The sequence below is a fragment of the Tyto alba genome, unplaced genomic scaffold, assembly GCF_018691265.1.
Source record: "Tyto alba isolate M040663 unplaced genomic scaffold, T.alba_DEE_v4.0 Super-Scaffold_3, whole genome shotgun sequence".
NCBI classification, from domain to species: Eukaryota; Metazoa; Chordata; class Aves; order Strigiformes; family Tytonidae; genus Tyto; species Tyto alba.
Window position 1 is genome coordinate 10,015,272 of NW_024881304.1, and position 19,362 is coordinate 10,034,633.

Here is a 19,362-nt window from a genome sequence, read left to right on the forward strand (position 1 = left end):
TAAGGGTCGTCAGAAGTTGGACTCAGACCTTAGATGCTGGCTTGTGGCTGGACCGAAGTGTCTTGTCATCCACAAACACTGGAGATCCCCTGGAAGAAGCCACACTGGCAAAGAGCCATAGCAACAGCTGGACTGGGTACTGAAGGACAGATTGCAACACTGTGAACAGGGAATCCCAGACTTGCTATAAGATAACATCTATCTCTTCCTTTGAATCAAAGAGATCTTAGAGGCATGTAAAATCTTTTAATGCATATTCAACATATAAGCATGGTCAGACAACTCTGTTTGAATGGCCCAGGAATATTCAGAAAAAGGGTGGAACCAATAAAAATATTCTCAGTTAGTCCTGAAGCTACAAAAAAAAAAAAAAAAAAAGAGATAAACTACCATATACTAACATAGATGCAACACCATATTTGAAAGCATTAGCCGCGTTTTATATTCAAAACTTCAGTCTATATTCTGTCACACTTGCATGTTCTCAGACTCCCATATAACAGAAAGATATTTTTGGATTATTTTAACAAGCTTTTACATGTTAGCCACTTGGTTCTCAACAACCTTTATGTAGCTAAGGTTTTTACCATCATGATTAAAAAATTTAACCTTTTCAATTAGATATTTCCTGTGTATTTGCTTCTTTTGTCATGTTCTTTTTCATGCATATTATAGCCTGACAAATGCAGCAGAACTTTGCTAATTCAGATTAACGACTGGGAGACCTATTGCAAATTACTCTATTTTGTGGACTAGTAAAGTAATTGAACAAGTACAATGAAAAACCAAAGTACATTTTGTGATGTATTGTTCTTGTTCACTTATTTTGACAACTGTTATGTAATTTTATAATACTTCATAATGTAATATTGTCTGTTTTGCAGAAGTAATGGAGTTGTATGACTTTGATCTTGTAATTAATCATAAAAATAAATATGCATCTTGTTTGCAAAACTCAATCTTTAAGCGTGTTTCTTAACTTTAAGTTATTCTGCTATATAAGCCTCTTCTTGGAAATATGGGAGACAAAGACCTTTTGTGCCTGAATTTCACAGCATGCATGTTGGAGAAGTTCTGGTGTAGTGCATATAAATGTTATAGCTACAATCCTTGTTTTACTGCACCATTTTGTAGGTGAGTTTGATCTTACTGAATCTCTCAACGGTGTAACAACACATGCATCAGCTCTTTAAATGTTTAGTTTTCATCTGGGACGGATAAGAGTTCCTAAATGGTAGTCTCAAATCTGAACATACTTTTAATACTTGAGAGTTTGCAGTGGATGTGTTTTTGTTCTGGAATCACTGATATATGATGCAAATTTCAGGTGCCAAGATAATGGAATATATTAATGGCAACAATAGGTTCTAAAAAATTTTCTAGCATAAATTTTGTAAAGAAAATCAAAGAAACAATTTACTTCCTAAAATCAGTAGAGTGGTCAGAGTTATGCATAGAAAGAAATGTTCATTATATTTAACTAATATACAAGAATTTTACCAATAATCAAGTTTGAAAATAAGTTAAGAATGCATTTAGTTACAGGAACATGCTTATCCATTTCATGATTCATTACCTGAACTACTGTGCATGCATATCATTACAAAAGTAAGAAAATAATATTGTTTGATAAAGTAGTAATTAAGGATATGGGTTCTGCTTTTGTCTTTCTTAAGGTAAAACCTACAACTTTTTCTGAAAAGTTTATAGTTATTGTCCTCCTCAAACACGTTAATCTTCACGTCAATGAAACATTGCTTTTGTGATGATAAATCTCATATCTATAACATTTATCATAATTGGAGTGATACCTTTACCAGAAAAGGGAAGAAAATGTTATTAGCTTTTTTTGGGTTGTTTTTTTTCTTGATTGTAGAGGAAAGAAGAACGATGACATCCTGATCAGTCTAATGTAATACATGTAGGTTACAACGACAAGACAGCTTGCTTTAGTCAGCCCATACCAAGCCCATGTGAAGTGTGAGGTCAGTGACTATTAATCATTTGTCAAAGACTGTGGGCCCTTATCAGCCAATTATAGATACAAGGAACTTTACATTACATCCACAAGCGGCAAAGCTACAAGAGATTTAGGCCACAGTACAGTGGTGACACTTTTTATAGATAAAACAAATCTAGACAAAGTGCTGGCCTTTGAATTGAAATATGAATTGCATCATACTTCTATTTAGCAATTTTAGCAAACATTTAATAAAATCTTTGGTTTTCCTTAAAATTGTAGGGATCTTGTATGCTCCTTAGTTTTAAGAGCTTTCTTTTTTATTCACAACAAACTCACTGATGTAATCTAATTCAAACACAAAAAATCCCATTGAAGAATCAACTGACTTGCATGGACAGAGCAGATAAATCTAACTTATTTTACAAGTTAGCTACTGGACTGGATTGAGGATGGTCCTGAATCCTATCACTTCAGAACAACTGTAACCTTACTTTTCAAGGCAAAACTTAATGGAGATGATAATCTCTATGGATGCAGGTCAGAGGGTCATGGAGAAGAACAAGACACTGGAAAAGGTGGATGGGAGCCCGATAAAATGAAATCTCATTGCTTCTTCAAATTCTTGCTGAAATTTTGGAGCTGACAATCTACATCATCAGCTACAAATGGACTCTCAGTATCAGCAAGGAGGCTTAAGACTCCCCTCCTGTCCCCACACCGGGTCATGATCATCCATCAGGTGTGGCAACTCCAACACAGAAGGCTGAATGAGTAAGGTACACTATATACTGATGAATATGCACACTTTCACATACCAACCTGGGAAGCCTGAGTGTCTGGCAGGACAGAGGAGATCGAGGTGAAGCTAAGAAGGGAGTACAGTTCTATTTACTCCTGGTAATTCTGTGCAGGTAACACTGACCAAGCCCACAGCAAAGGCACAAACAATACTTCAAAAGATCATTTTCACTGATTGATATAATAATTAACTTCTGCAGGTTCCAACCATCCTTGGAAAAGCTGCCAGCCCCACATATACAGATTAGTTTGAGGTTGTTTTTAGAGCTGTAAACATATGAAATCCATAAGCCACTGGGGACAGCAAATTAAGCTCTAGTTTAACAACTATCTTCATTTATGAATGAAAACCAGCCTGATACTCATTCTTTAGTTTGAGACCACTGATCAATTAATGACTTTCTCATTAAACGATGTCTATGTTTTATGTGCAGAACTTATATTCTTGGCTATAGTCCAAATCAGGCAGACATTTACTATCATCAAATATTTGTGCCTACAATTCACTATGGGAATACTTTCTTTTTTAAGATGTAGAGTTAAATGTCTGGGTAAAACCTAACTGAAAATTTGGCTGTGTACATTTTGTATGAAATTACTTAAGTAAAATATACTTCTTGTGAAAGGATACCCGATGAAATGCTGAAATATTTGTGTCCTACTTTAGTGCAGTTTCTGAGGAACAGCTGTTTGCACTTCAGAGGAACAAATTTTATTTGGTAGCTTGGGAAGAGTTGAGTAGGATGCCAAGAGAGGATCTAGTGAGGCAACGCTTATAAAGATAGGTTTTAACTTATTAAAAAACCCTCTCTCAAAGAAGAAAAATCAGCTTTTATCAGAAATAAATTTTCTCAAAAGCATCTGTAGAACTTCTGAAAATCTATTCATAAAATTAGATTCAAGTGATCTTTTTCAGAGAACAGCTCTACTTTTTGCAGTTCAGTATGACTGAAGTTCCTCTAGTATATTTACTTTCAGCAATTCCTTAATGAGACCTTCAAAGCTTTTATGACAGAAAAATATTTTGGAGGACAAGTGCTTACTAAGTAGATGCAGGATACGTAGCAATTTCCAGTCCCTGCACTGGAGGAAGAAGTAACATACACAGTTACAGCTTTCTATTTCAAGAGAAGAGAGCAATTCTGAAGTTCAGGTAGGACCATACGGCACATCAGTCAGTGAGAAGTGCATAGCTAAGGCCTGAAACAGTGCACACCATCTTGCTCATCTGGCTCTGTAGCCTCTGCAGTCAGCCTGTCTCCTTTCATTAACTGGTTCTATGTCTTGCAAAGTAGCATGATGTGGAGGTGATTTGTATTGCAGTAGCAATATTCTTGGCAGACTTATGACCTTTACCCAGAGGAACCAATGGAAAATGAATCTAGCTGGGTCTTTTTATTGACTGCATTTCCATTATCTTCACAGGTGCTTTCTTTCCTTGTTCTTTTATCTTATTATGGACAGAAGCTACATTTACTGGGCAATAGCTTCCACACTGCTCTTTTTTCATTTCCTAGAAAATATCACTACTACACCTTTTGAAGTTACTTGAGACCTGTCAAATTCTTTATCACCCTTTATAACAAACTATTTGTTGTTTCAGTAAGTGCATTACATAGCTGCCTTCATGCCATGGCATTTATACCCACTCATCTACATAGGATATATCAATTTTTCAAATATTCTGTGTTGCCCTACATAGCTACAGTAGGCTTACAAAGATCTAGACATTTTCCAGTTGCTCATGCATTACATATTAAAATTGGCTTTAAAAACATTTTAGGACCTAAGTTATAGAATTACGATTAATTTTATCTCCCTCTCATTTAGGTACACACCCTCTGTGAAAAACATTACAGAGTTTTCCATTATAAATGACAGGTAATGATGTGAATAATGGTATTCAAGTCACATCATCTCCAGTTTTTATATCATGATGCAAACTGACCTCATAATTTTGTCCTCTTCTGTATTTACAGCCCAATAATGTTTTTCTGGCAGTTCACAAGGGCTACTGAATTTATGAGGCACTTGCAAGTCAGGTATTTTATGAATACTTTGTCTTCATTTCTCAAAAATGATTTCTAGAGAAATTTAAGTCTACTGTGTGTACTGGATTAAAATAGCATAAGAACTAAGTTGTAATTTATACTATCTGTTTTAAATTTTATTATATGAAAATACAAGTTTTCATTGTTGATCATATTAACTTGATATGATGAAATGCTTTGTTTTTACAGATAACGGTGTTTATTCTGCTTTTCAGTATGTAAAATGTACCGGGTACCAAATTGCTTTAGCACATGTATAAAAATAACTTAATAAAATCTGACTCAAACAATGTATGGGCAGAAAGAAGACAAACAATGTAGCTTGCACGAAAATATAGGCAATTCTAATGCCATCAGGAAAATAAATTCTGGAATAAAGAGTCCAAAGTTTCAGTCACAAGGTACCTGATATCTTACTCCGTGTACTATAATCGTGTCTCTGTCCACTTCATCCACTGTGACAATTTGTAAGGATAGAGATATTTCCTTTGATAACCAGCACCCAAGGCAGAGAGGTTTTCTAGACCAACATAAGCACTTTGATTTACATGTGAAAGGGAACAGGAATCCAGGATTACACTTTAACTCCAGCAATATATTGTGTGAACTAGGAAACATATGGCTGCATGTTGCAATAACTGATGCATCTGGGTGAACTTGCACAGCAAGTTTCATAGTGTTCACTTCATAAAATCTAAAAAGAAGATTTTAAATCATAAAAATGTGGATGGCAAGTGAGACAAGTGACTGAAAACATCTGTGTGAGAAGAAATGCATATTATCCTGTACAACTGACTGGCAGTTTGCTACCACAAAACATTTCAGACTGTTGATAAAAGATAAAGGAGTTGTATCTGAAATATCCTCTCCTCCCAACACACATACATTGTCCAATTAAAACTTGGGACAAACAGAATCCACATTAATGACACCAAATGAAAGTTAAATAGGTCTACATTTTAAAATAAGTACACCTCTTGTTCAGGTTGTTAAAAATGGACAAAGTCATGTTAGGGTTTCACAGGTACAAGGTAGTTCTGAAACTTGACAAGTAATTCTGATTATCTCAATTTGATTATTTCTCCCTAGCCACCTTCTCCCCTTGTCTTCATTTCACCTTATAATAAGGTCACAGTGATTTTGTTACTGATTCCAAACAAAACAGATCAAGCTAAAAACTTTACAGCCAAAATATGTTGCAGACAGGATCTCCCTCTGAACTATCCCATGGTGTTGTAACACCCTCTCTCCTTACTGGGCTATCTATTGAAAAAAACCTGTCTAAATAAGTAACATTCAAATCTTTTGTAACAAATGGATTCCCTGACACCTACAGTCATGTACAGAATTCTAGTTCTATGCCTTCAAAGCAGAGAGGGAGAGAGAGAAAAAGAAATAGGTGAGTGTATGTATGTCAGATGAGGAGGATTTGCTGAATCATGCATCAAAGCAGATGTAGGAGCAAGGCCTATGTCAGTAACTTTAAATACACACTGGTACATCCAAAACATGCAGAACTCAGTTCTGCATTCCAGGACAATGCAGACGTGCTGGAGACAATGACTAAAATGAACAATAGTAAAGCCCTCTGAGAGGAGGTTGCAATTGAAAAGAGATTTAAGATTCAATCAAAGAATGTCACATTTAATATTCAGAGCACTCTAACTGAATCCTTACTGCCTGGGCTATAAATGGAATCTTACCGTGGGTTGGAATGAGAAAGTGGGCTCATTTCTTTCTGATAGTGATGCTCCTGACTGACGGGCTACGGAAAACAGAAAATAAGAGTGAGAAAATAACTTTGCAAATATTCTTTCAGAATGTTTAGAAGTATGTAAGAGATCTTTTATGAGCATACACATTTGCAGCTTCTGATATTAGCATTTTACAGTCTTTTTTCTTACCTGGGAAATTTAAAATGGATAATCAGATCCTAACTGTGCAAAAGCATAATTTAACAGTTGATTCTCATCTGGGTGGAAATACATATGAATTAAGGAGTCAACCACATGGTCATTTCCATACTGCCTGTGAGAGTTCTGGGACAGAGTCAGGAAACTTCAGAGAGGGAAGGGTGGCAAAGTCTTGTCTGATAGAAGAGTCTGGACTGTAGGTGTACAGGAAGCATGGTTCAGGAACTCTTAGGATCTGGGCAGAACCAACCATTCTTAAGGTTAGACAACACTTAGCCAGAACTAATAGGGCCAGCAGACACGGTTCCTCTCTCCTCAGAAGCACCATTAACAGTAATTTTAGCAGTCCCAAATGAAGTTTGCTGAAGCACATACAATTCTCTATGGTACTGCCAATTTGAAACATGGATTAAGCTATTCATGAATAGCTAATAGTGGACTGTATGAATATTCATACAAAGGATGATCATTTTACACAGTCTTCAAATCTTACCTACCCATTGTAAGAATGTGCCCCAAAGGTTTCAAGCTACACTTGGTTCCTGGCATTAAAAACAATGATTTGCAATGATTATTTGCAAGAAAGATCAATATTCATAAACTGGTATAAAAATTTAGAATTCTAAAATTTGGAAGTAAATCTTCACTTGATATATATAGTACTTCCAGAACGGATCCCCCCTGACATTATCACAGCCCGAAAGCAGTTCTAAACAAATCACTGAAGCAAATACAAAAGAAATGAAAATGCAAGCATACATTAACAATACCTGTACAATTCAGTACATGAAATGCTAAAAATAAACACTAAGCATTATAAAAGCAATTGCTTTTTTTACAGAAATCAATATAGAAATGATGGTTCTCATGGTTTCAGGAAGTGGGGAGAGCTGTTGTAAAATATATGTTTGGGATAAATAACATCCTAATTACTGCCAAATCTGAGTCACTGCCTGGTGGCGGATAGTGCAATTCCCAAATGATGGGTAGTGGAAGACTGAGGATGAGACAGAAAGTGAATTAGTCAGTCTATGAACCAGAATACCTGTCTAAATAATTTTTAGTCTCATTTCATAGTAAAGAGTAGTCTGCCTCAGTTTTGCAATTTGACTTGATGTGAACAGATCCCTCCAGGGGTTGTCAAACTGAGCTCTCAGTTGGAATAATTCTGGCTTTAAACCTCTTGTCTGTCAGACTTCAGTTCTGCCAGACCATTTTTGTGTTAAGTAGCTTGCTTTTCTGAAACATCACAAAGGAAGCCAGAAGTCCTTCCACAAATTAGGTATGAACCTGGAAGTACTCTTTCAAATATTTTGCAGACCAAGGCTTATGTGACTGAATTTATATTTAGGAAGTTGCTTGGGGAACAAGTAATCTTTCTTCTCTGTGTCTACTCCTTACTCCAAAGACAGGTCTTAGTGGTGAGCATATTTGGAGTCTTCTAACAGTATTATACCACTACAAGCTTCTAGGATATATCAATAAGCAATTAAGGAGAACCTTCCTTCTCCTTTGAATTTCTGACTGAGAATCAGGGAACATATGCAATAAGTTATCTGAAATTCTCTTATATATGATCTTTCTCCAGAATGTTTGTATTGTGTCTGAAGTGGTGGTGTCTGAAGTGTGGAAACAGCTATCCAAGAAGCTGAATGGGTCAATTACCTGACAGGGCAGGAAGGTCTTACTGGATCTCTAGAATAAAGCAGGGCATTTAAGCAGAAATGTTTTGTAATTTTTGCAAATTTTCTTGGATAATGTGTATATGTGCGGGTATAAACTTGACATTATACTCTGCAATATACAGAAAATATATAGCAAAGCTAACATGGAATTTCATAGACCTTAAAATTTAAGAAAACATTCTGGTAAGACAAGGCCAAATGAAATCTTTTAAAATATCTAGTTCTACATACACATATTGCTGATTTGGAACTGTGCCCACACACATTTTATAAGGTTCTATAATTCTCCTTCGAAGTATATTCATTTTAAAAAATAAGTTTTTCATATTTATAACTGATAGCTATATTGGGTAATGTATAATATTCAAAGCTATTTTATTCCTTTTTGGCCATCATAGTTTACAGCAGCTGCTAAGCAACTTACATTTCAATGATTTCTCCTGACAGCATATATTCAGTTCTTGGTAAACTATCGTAAGATATAAAAATACAGGTTTAGTATATCTGTTTTATAGTTGATTAAGGGTATCTGTTCTAACTGTGACTTAACAATATGATTGATCTATGTGCCATTACATTCAGAAGGGTTTCTTAGATTCATTAGAGTCAGTAACATGAGAATTTTCAATTAATCTGGAAATCATACTAACAATGGCAAGCATTGAAAAAAATAAACTCACTAAAAATGTGTTTTATATATAGAAGATTACTTCAACACATAAATTCACTATCTAACATGATTATATCCTGCCCTGCCTTGCAAAACATCATAGGTATTTCAAAATGAAAGATACACAAAAAGCTGCCTTCTGGTGGTGCTGTTGCCATAGATTCCACTAAGGGACAAAAATGTATAAAATGAATGAAAATTTGGAATAAAAATACTCCTTACTTATCTTGGAAGAAAATAAGAGAAAGCAATAGATACTACTGACGTAAATAATCATAAAGATACAACCTGGCAACACAAGTAAGCATGAAAGTTTAATCATGACAAGAATTTCAAGCTGTCCTTAATTTCTCAAACTACAATATGAAGATTATTTCTATTTCTTTTCTATATACTGCACTGCTAAAATCATTTGCCTACGCAACTGGAAGGTGTCTACAGATATATATAAACTTTTCTGCAGTTTGTACATCTGATTTTGGAAGGATTGATCATTTGCAAGTTCTCTTGGCTCAGCTCAAATGATGGTGGTACTAAAGACCAGTGACAAAAACAAATTTGGTTTTATTCTACACATATATTTTTTTACATAATATATATAAGGAATAAATATATACATAAGGAAAACTTCTTGGTAAAAACCTGAAGCTGAAAAAATGATATTACTCAGGCTCGTGGCTGAAGGGACTGAAAGCAGCCCTGAGGAGAAGGACTTGGGGGTTGTTGGTGGATGGAAAACTGACTGTGAGCCAGCAGCATGCACTCACAGCCCAGAAAGCCAGCCGTGTCCTGGGCTGCATCAAGAGAAGTGTGGCCAGCAGGTTGAGGGAGGGGATTCTCCCCCCTCTACTCCACTCTCGTGGGACCCCACCTGCAGTGCTGTGTCCAGCTCTGGAGCCCCCAACATCAGAAGGACATGGACCTGCTCGAGTGGGTCCAGAGGATGGCCACAAAAACTATCAGAGGGATGAAGCACCTCCCCTATGAGAACAGGCTGAAAGAGTTGGGGTTGCTCAGCCTAGAGAAGAGAGGGCTCCAGGGAGACCTTATAGCAGCCTTCCAGTACTTGAAGGGGGCTACAGGAAAGATGGGGACAAACTTTTTAGCAGGGACTGTTGCTATAGGACAAGGGGTAATTGTTTTAAACTAAAAGAGGGTAGATACAGGCTACATATAGGGAAGAAATTTTTACAATGAAGGTGGTGAAACACTGGAACAGGTCACCCAGAGAAGTGGCAGATGCCTCATCCCTGGAAACATTCAAACTCAGGTTGGGTGGGGCTCTGAGCAAGTTGGTCTAGCGGAAGGTGTCCCTCCTCACTGAAGGAGGGTAGGACTAGATGACCTTTAAATGTCCTTTCCAACCCAAACTATTTTATGATTCTACAATTCTACGATTTTAGATCTTATAGAAAGACCATGCATGGCAGAAGACTGAAATCCAGGAGGAGCAACCTTTGAATGTGCCCTAATCACTCCAAGCCAGCTGCGTTTTGATCTCTCAGTTTTGTAGACCACCTATGCATACAGTAACACATTCACTGCACATGTAAATGCTATGTGTGGGGATTCACTCAAAACAGCTACATGAAATTATCTGGCAGATTTGTAGATTTGAAAGCCAAAGGGAAGAATTAGATCGACTCACAATTATATGTATACCACCAGCTATTAAACTGGATCACCAATAAAAAACACTGAACATCATATCTAGAACTGAATGAACCATGAAGTGGGTCCCTCTGAATGTAATTTACTTATAGATAATTCCCTGCTGACTGTTTTTGATATTCGTCAGTTGACCAGTTTTAAATTCATTCAAGGTATGCTTTATCAACATTGTATGCTGTTCACTTTTAAACAAATATGTACAATAGTCTCAGTATGTTACATCTAAGCAGTTCCCTTATCAATTGTAACTTTATCAATAAAATTAGATTTTGTGAACAGGACATATTTTCTGTAAAGCAATCTTGACTATCATTAGTCATATTACCATCCTTTAAATCTCCATTAACTGAATTCCACACCAGATTTTTCACTGTTTTGACAATGATATTAGACTAACTGGCCTACTTTAACTTTTTAATTTCAGCTACCCATTTGAATAATGGCACAGCATCACTACTCTCAACATCCTTTGAAATGTTGTAAGCATATCAAAATATACTAAAATTTAACACTAGCATACCAAAAATGGCCCAAACTTCTTTTTTAAAAGGTTCTGTGTTAAAACAACTTGGGGTGATAATTAAATAATCACCTTCCCTAATAAATGTTGTTTATAACCTTAGATATTAAAGGTCTAGAAAATGAATTATCACTCTCACATGAATACTCTGCATTTTTCCAAATATTAGAACAGAATTACATCAAGCAGTGTTAAACACACTAGTCCATACTCCAAAAGCTTGTAACTACATCTATGAATAGACGGTGCTGTGGCAACTATCTCAGAAAGGAAAATATGAAGTGAATCAACACTGTGGACTAACCAACATTGTACTGGTACAGAGTCCCTTTACGTAAAGGCTGAGGTATACAACTAGGGAAGACCAGGGAAGCTGAATTTCAGCAGTCTGTTGTAGCAAGAGACTAAGTGGTTAGTCCTTATCTGAGAAGGATTAGGTTTACTTTCTAAATTACCTCTTCCTGGAAATGAGGTTCTTGCCATTAAATCTTAAAACCTCAATGCCCACCTTGCAAAACGCAGAGAAGAAACCTTCTGTGGCTGTATGTGTAAGACAATCCAACACTTCAGTCAACTGAATGAAATTTGAAAAACTTCTCTCTCAAAGACAAATATGTTGCCTTTCACACTTGGTTTATGTAAAGAAAGATGGTCACAAAGGACTACTATGAAAAACTACAGCTATATTAAATTACAATTTAAATGACTAACCTATTATATCTAAACACTTTTTCAGACTGATGCTATTACTCTGAAGCTACAGAAGCTGATCTAGGCAATAAGATCAAAGAGCTGTCTTTGCAATCACATTGCGCTTCACTGAATACTGGCGCAGTACATTTCACTTTAAAAGTTAATTTTGTTTTAGTCATGTAATTTGTATTAACCAAACCTGACATGTCTAAATATTCTTATTAATTTCCTTATAATTAAACTACTCAAAAAATTAATGAGACTGCTATTCTCTTTATTTAATTCAGTTCCATTTGTCCAGTCTTGCAGATTTACATCATGTTTGAGTCTATTTAGTGAGTACTGAGAAAATGCACCGGAAATATGAGGAAATCAACTAGATGTGTAATGTTGACATATCTCAAATAGATAAAACTAACTAATGTTTCTCTGATATCCTGCAAAATATTACTCTCTAAACCAAATTCTTATTTGAGCAATGACCCACTCACTGATACATCTCTTCTCATGTGAAACCTTCATTTACCAGTGCACCACAAAGTTCCAGTGCTGTGTTCAACATTCACTACGGAAGATAGCAACTACAGGCCTCTATTTAGGCCCTATAGATCCCTGGAGGTAATAAGCACCTAACCTTTCAGAGCATTTACTCTACAATAGTTTATACTGGGGCAACACAGCAGTGTTTACTCTACTAACATTGGATCTGCCTCTGAGAGTTGTGTGCTTTACTTAAGCCACATTTGTTGTTTATTATTGTTTCACCTATAATAAAATAAGAACTATGTTGCTGAGATATAAATGGAGTATGAGGTTACCTAGTTTTACAGCAGCTCCTGCAAGTACCTTTATATAGTTGCTGAAATGTTATCCTGTGATTTCATACATTCAATACTCTTCAGTGGACTGTAACAAATACTCCTCTGCTTCTTATAACAGTACTCTGTCACACTGAGCAGCGGTGTGTGATTTTGTACTACTTTGTACCAGGACAAATAATGATATAAGGTATAAAATACAGAAGGATCACATACTAAGTGCTTAGAACTACTGCAGCTTTTTGCTGCTGTTCTACTGCAGCCCTTTAAACAGTTAGCTTTTCAGTAATAAGACTTTATCACTGTAAGAAGCAATTATTTTCCATTACACTGTAATGCAGTTGCTGACTGGTATATCTGGGTTTCATTCATTTTGGAACCATTTTTAAGTACTATAGCACACACCTACAAGTTGTCAGCAACTATTATGACAAGCTGTACAGCCTACTCGATTATTCAGGATTCTAGGAAGGAATATATTTAATAGATTTGCTCTTTGTCCATCATGGTACTATAGAACCTGCAGGAAGTGCATGTGTTTTGGTTGCATGTTTTACTTGGTAAGTTTTAAAAAATATTTGATAATGATACTTTAAATTTTCAAAGCTACTCAAAGACATTTTAATATTCAAGACCCCTGAGTCTCAGAATTGACAGAAATTATACAGAGAAGATACTATGGCTTTAGACTTACTGGTGGGAAACAAGAGTTCCAGGTTGCTGTATCATCACTGCTTGTACTTATGCTAACATTGCAGTTGTCTATCTGTGATGCGCTCAGCCCATGTGAGATCCCAGTGCCCCTTAATTCTTCATTTTGTTGTCTCTTCATGCTAGCCAGCATCTGTAGTTCAGATGAACTCATTCTATTTGCCTGGTAGTTTTTCCAGTCATACTCCTGTGAAATAAAATGGAAAATTCAACAATATAGACAGGATCATGGAACAGAATACATGAATGAAACAGATGATAACCGAATGAAAAGATTAGATGAAAAGATTAGTTAACAGATTTCTGGTCAGCTATGAAGATCAAGCATATTTACACATAATTACAGTAGGGAAGAAGAACACAAACACTGTTATGGACTGCAGTTCGGATCCAGTGTGTTTGGTGAAGTTGCTGTTCCACTGCCATTAAAAACAGAAGACAAAAGCAGACCTTTAGAAGTTAAAAAATCCAGCAGCTAAAATTGCTTAGGCATTAAATGCAAATCTTGAAAGAAATCAAATCACACAGTTATCACAGTATCATAAACACCATCAACATAACATTTAGTTATTTGTCAAGCACAGTATAACATTTCTCTGGAAAGTTACACCTGTCAGCAGTAAATTTTTAAACTTATTTTCGCAACTTGCTCATGTATACATTTTAAAATAAACATCACAGTTTCTTCATTTTTCTTCACACTCATTGGTTGAATTGTTAATGTAACTCTAATTGCTATGTCAAACTTGATCCACAGGCCAAAAACTAAAACCAGGTAATAACTATTTTGCAGTTCGTACTTATGCCTCACACAAAACCTCATGATAGGATTGTTTAAATTCACTCAATCTTCTGTGGCATTACCTTTGTTTATAGGTCCTTCTTTAAGAAAAGCTTTCATTTTCTTAAAGGGTCCACATAGAGTGCTGTTTCACAAAGGAACAGGTCTAATACTTGAGGCCTCTAGTTTTGGTGCTGAATGGAGTTACAATGCATTTCGGCTTGAAAAGTGAATCCAAGTAGTGACCGGGACTTCAGAGGATTTAGATCACTGGAATATGGCCAGTGGGCTGCAAGAGACTATGTAACAGTATCCCAAAGAGGGACAGTGCTTTGATACTAGTGAAGAGAATGGGGCTTTCAGACCAGGAGTTTATCATGTTCCTGGCAGAGGGGGCAATCTGAGTCTGTGAGGAGGGCAGGTAGGCACAGGGTGCTGTGGGGAGGGACAGGGTAACTGAAGACCTCAAGAACACATGCAAGTCAGCAGCACTAGAGGTATGATTATTGCTAGCTTTTCCTGCTATGAAAACCAGCGTGTAATGTTTCAGTGTGTTTTCTGGGGGTACAAAAGTTACCTTACCACCGGAAGACACACTGAAAGTATTACTAAAACGTCCTTCCTCCTATGGATACAAGACACATATGTAAGTCTGCTACTTAGAGTATAATAGTAAACTGCTCACGCCTGAGACATAGGAAAACTTGAACTGCAGCTTTATCTTAATAAGAGAAATAGTACAGCAATGTTCAATACTTTCAGGTTATGACACCACACAAGCAAGATATTTGATTTTAAAAACACTCATGAATATATGTGGTTAATAAAATATTATATAGGTTCAATTATTCAGCTAAACAGAGGTATGACGTATACAGCCCATAAAAGATGTTATACATTGGACATTCATTTCTTTATTTAAAGGAAATAATGCAAAAAGACATATATATATCCTAGATTTTAATGTTTATTGCTTAGTATTTCACATGCAAAGTGGTCACTTTCACTAGAAAGACAATATGACAACAATGCTGAAAAAGGAGGTTATTTTCAGTGACTCGCAGTACTTTTTCTGCTTTAGGAAGTTCTATATACCTTAATAAAACTGTATTTTCTGGGAATCAGAAAAGCGTTATTGTCCATCTGATCCCCCTTCCTGCCAACTTTTTTTGTCAGATAATGATGGATACTACGTATCCAGCATTAAAGCCAGATAATGATGGATACTACGTTACTTATTTCCCCTTGAGAAGTTTAAGGGCGGATATGCTCATAGATTCATTCAGTGCTGAACTCCCAAGTATAGGATGTGTAATACAATGCACACTGGAAGGGAATTTTGGATGGAGGGCAGATGGAGAAACCTATCCATTTTAATAATACATGTAATGGCAACAGGCAATGAACTGAACCTTGATTCTACCTCAAACTCTAGAATATTTTACTACCTATTTGCAAAAACAGTTTTAGAATAAAAACATGTAGCATATTTTTATTTCCTCATGGGTGCCATAAAAGAAATCAACAGTTATTATCTCAGTAGTATGTAAAACAATACTTCCTATTTTAATTCTAGTTAAGAAATTAAGTACCATTCAGTAAAGACTGCTGCTCAACATTAAGTTTTTGGGAGCAGCAACTCTATCATAGATTTCTGATGTTTCATTCTGACTAGCATATTAGGTTGCACTTAAAGCCATCTATTGCAAATAACTGGTCAAAAAGAAAATTAGCACTGAAATAACAAAGTAAACCACCTTAGATGGGAAGTGTGCTTGCAAGCTGACAATCAGCAGCTAAATATATCACAAAACCCAGGATTTATGACTGAAGGGTGCTCACAAGGAAACAGTTGCATGTGCAAGTATGCAAATCTTTGTGAAAAAGACAATTCTAAAGACTATTGCAAACTTTTTTTTTTTTTTTTACTACGTATCTCAAATTCTTAAGTCAAATGTCTTTGCAAAGATTTTTCTTATGGAATCACCTCAAGCACTCAGAGGATACTTTTTGGCACAGATAAATGTAGTCTGCCATTTTGTACAAGCTATAAGATGATGACAGAAGCTGTCAGCACAGCTGCAACTGCCTTTTTTTCCCCCTGGCTTTTGAGGTCCAAGCTTCATTCCTGAATAGTGTGATTATTCCTAACATTTTTAATCATAAAATAATACATGATGTTTTCTCTAGACCTTTACTGAACATACATTATTAACTCAAGTACTATCAGTTATTTGCTTACTTCATATGAAGCTTGCTATGTTATGTCTGGAAAGTCTGCTTTGCTCTGATGTATTAGTATTCTACCAGATCTACAGCTACTATAACTTTTATTGATCTTACTGAAGATGCTGATTTCCTGTTAATTTTCCTATATAGAAGCTTTCTGTGTTTATTTGATTATTAAAAGAAAGGCTTTGGCTTATCTTTCTTACCTCATATAAGAAGAAATTGGCATGTAGTCATTAAAATGACAGCATGAACTGGTGCTATGCAGAATAAAAGCACTAAGCATTGAAAGAACATTTTTCTCATTCTTTTTTAATAAAAGTAAAACATTGCCCAGATCTTCTTGTCCTTTATGTATATGAAGAAAGATGCATAGATTTTTGGAATTTTTACAAAACAATTCAAAACATTTGTTGCTGTTTTTTCTCAACTTATTTAAAATTGTCATTCTGTTTTCTTTTCTTGTAATGGGCTCACTCTAGAAATATACTCAGAAAGGAGAATACATGTCATGACAATTTTCCGTGTTAAACATTCTGTACAATAAATTCCTTGTAATAAAGGAGAAATAGTTTGGACTATTTTTTCTGTAGCTTCAGATGACTACTACAAAAAAGCCTCTTCACAAATTTTATATTATCTTAGTCAATTTTCAAAGACAGAATTTGAAAACTGAATTTGAAATTAAGTTCACTTTGTAATTTAGGAGAAACTTTTGATGTAAGAAGTAATTTTGCAATACTCTTGTATTTGTCTAAAATAAATATTTCATTTAGTAATTAAAAAGCTTGTCTTTTTGCATATCCTCTCCTTATGATAAAGTATTTTTATTAAGTGCTTAAAACTTCTGCTAGATTGACAAAACCTGTTGTTTAAAGGATTTTTTTCATATATTATGATATTTGCATTCTTCTAGGTTCAAATGATTTATTCAGAATTGTTTGAATGTAGTTATACGTGTGGAAAACTTTAATTACCAGCTATCTACATGCTTGCAATATTACCCAGAGGGCTGTACTTCTTTCTTAATTAAAAATATTTGAACTTAATAATAGAGAACTCTATTAAAGCATGAATAAAACATTGCAAGCTACCAGGTCCTTAAAGTGTATTAAGTAGCTAGCAAATCGATTGCAGGAAGAGTTGGTTAAGCATTTTTTTTCTTTACCAGTCCTCCGTATATGCAGATTAGGAGACTACTTCTCTGTAAACTCTCACTCTAATACCCTTTCATATGAAACTATCCTTTCATACATAATTATTAAAACAATGAAGAGTGTTTCAAAACAGAAATAAAATAATTACATGCCCACAGCCAACAAAAATACTCCAGTGTTGTGTCACTGTAGTTAGTAATATGTCAGCATTTCCACTCTTGAAACTTGTGGGGACCTAGAATACTGCTTTCTACCTGCAAAACTTCTCCGGTGGATACAAAAAAGAGGTTTACATATGTACATGGTCAGAAAAAGGCCACATTCAAATAGCTTATTATAGTAATTTTAAAATTATTGGAAATATTCTTCATAGAAAAAAAAAATATTTAACTTTATTCTGTAAGTGCTAGGTGAACATACTTTCTAATATAAACAACCACTGTTTAAAAGGCAGTCAGTGGCACTCGAATTTTGACTGTGGCCTAGTACAAAAAGAAGTATCAAAGAACCCCAAGGAAAGGCTTCTGGATGGGAAAATTTTATTACTTGATCAAATCAAGTATGGGGGCTAGATCTGCCAGATACTTTCATCGTATATTTTGTAGCAACAGAACAAAGTATGTACCTCCTGAGCTTCTATATATTGATAATAGGCTTTGTCCCTGCAAAAAATACTCACAAGCAACAAATTACATGTGCAATACATTTACAGCTACAAGTACAGTATGGTAAAAACCCTACTGTCTAATTTAGTAATCAACTATTTATTGGGCAGAGGAAAAATCATAGATCTTTTCCTTCATCTTTTAAAACAAAATATCACAAAAAAAATTGTAAAATATGTCTAACACTTTAAAAACTTAATTGCAATCCACCTAGATAGTCTATATTTAGTTACGTTCTACAGGACAAAGTTGATCACTGCATTAAGTATTGATAACACCTTTTAGGAAAGTAATCAATGTATTTCATTTGTTATGAACAAATAGATTACAGTTATGATTAGTGATAAACATAGTTGAATTTTAAGTGGAACAATTTGTCAAAACTGAAAAGAATTAGGAAAGAAGGAAGGAATACGTTTAGTTACAAAAATCTGAATAGTTACTGGAAACTAGAAAATAAAATCATATAGATAAAACTAGGAGGGAAAGAGAATGTAAAGAAATTTTATTATACACTTACAGACAGATACATGGATATTAATATATCTGAGAAACAGAGAATCAGATGATCAGTATCAGCTGGGGTTTTCCTATCACTAAAAATTACAGAAACATTATCTTACTTCTTCCTAAATACAAAAGAACACAATCATTGCATTCTTTCACATTTTCTACACCACTACTGGCAATTCTAATGTCTTTTCCAGATACTAAATACATACAACATATGCTGCTATTGGTAGGATTTTTGCTGAATTTAGTTTTTTTTTTTTATTGTTTTTAAGATCACCAGTCACTGATATTTTTCATCACCATAAGGTCCCAGCACTGTTTTCTATTTTCACCTGCATTACTGTATTTTATTCCCCTTGCTTCCCCCTAATCTGCTTCCTTCCCAAAGGAAACCATTCTCCACATCCTTCATGGAAAAGGATGTTCTGCTTTTATCAGGAAAAGTGCAAGGCCTTTACAGAATCAAATAAACTGCTTGCAGAATACAGGAAGAGATTTCTAGAACCCTCAATCAGAGAGACTAT

General features: G+C 35.2%; 1 protein-coding gene across 7 annotated transcripts in view; it reads right to left on the bottom strand.

Annotated features, from left to right (window-relative positions):
- The window catches only part of CFAP20DC (CFAP20 domain containing), an 84,302-nt gene that overhangs the window by 13,231 nt on the left and 51,709 nt on the right, over positions 1-19,362 (bottom strand). For all 7 annotated transcript variants that reach the window (XM_033009321.2, XM_033009317.2, XM_033009319.2 and 4 more), the window contains 2 exons: positions 13,477-13,680; positions 6,516-6,577 (listed from right to left, as the gene is read on the bottom strand). In XM_033009321.2, the coding sequence (XP_032865212.2) occupies positions 6,516-6,577; positions 13,477-13,680 (266 nt within the window). The remainder of the gene's footprint in view (positions 1-6,515; positions 6,578-13,476; positions 13,681-19,362) is intronic.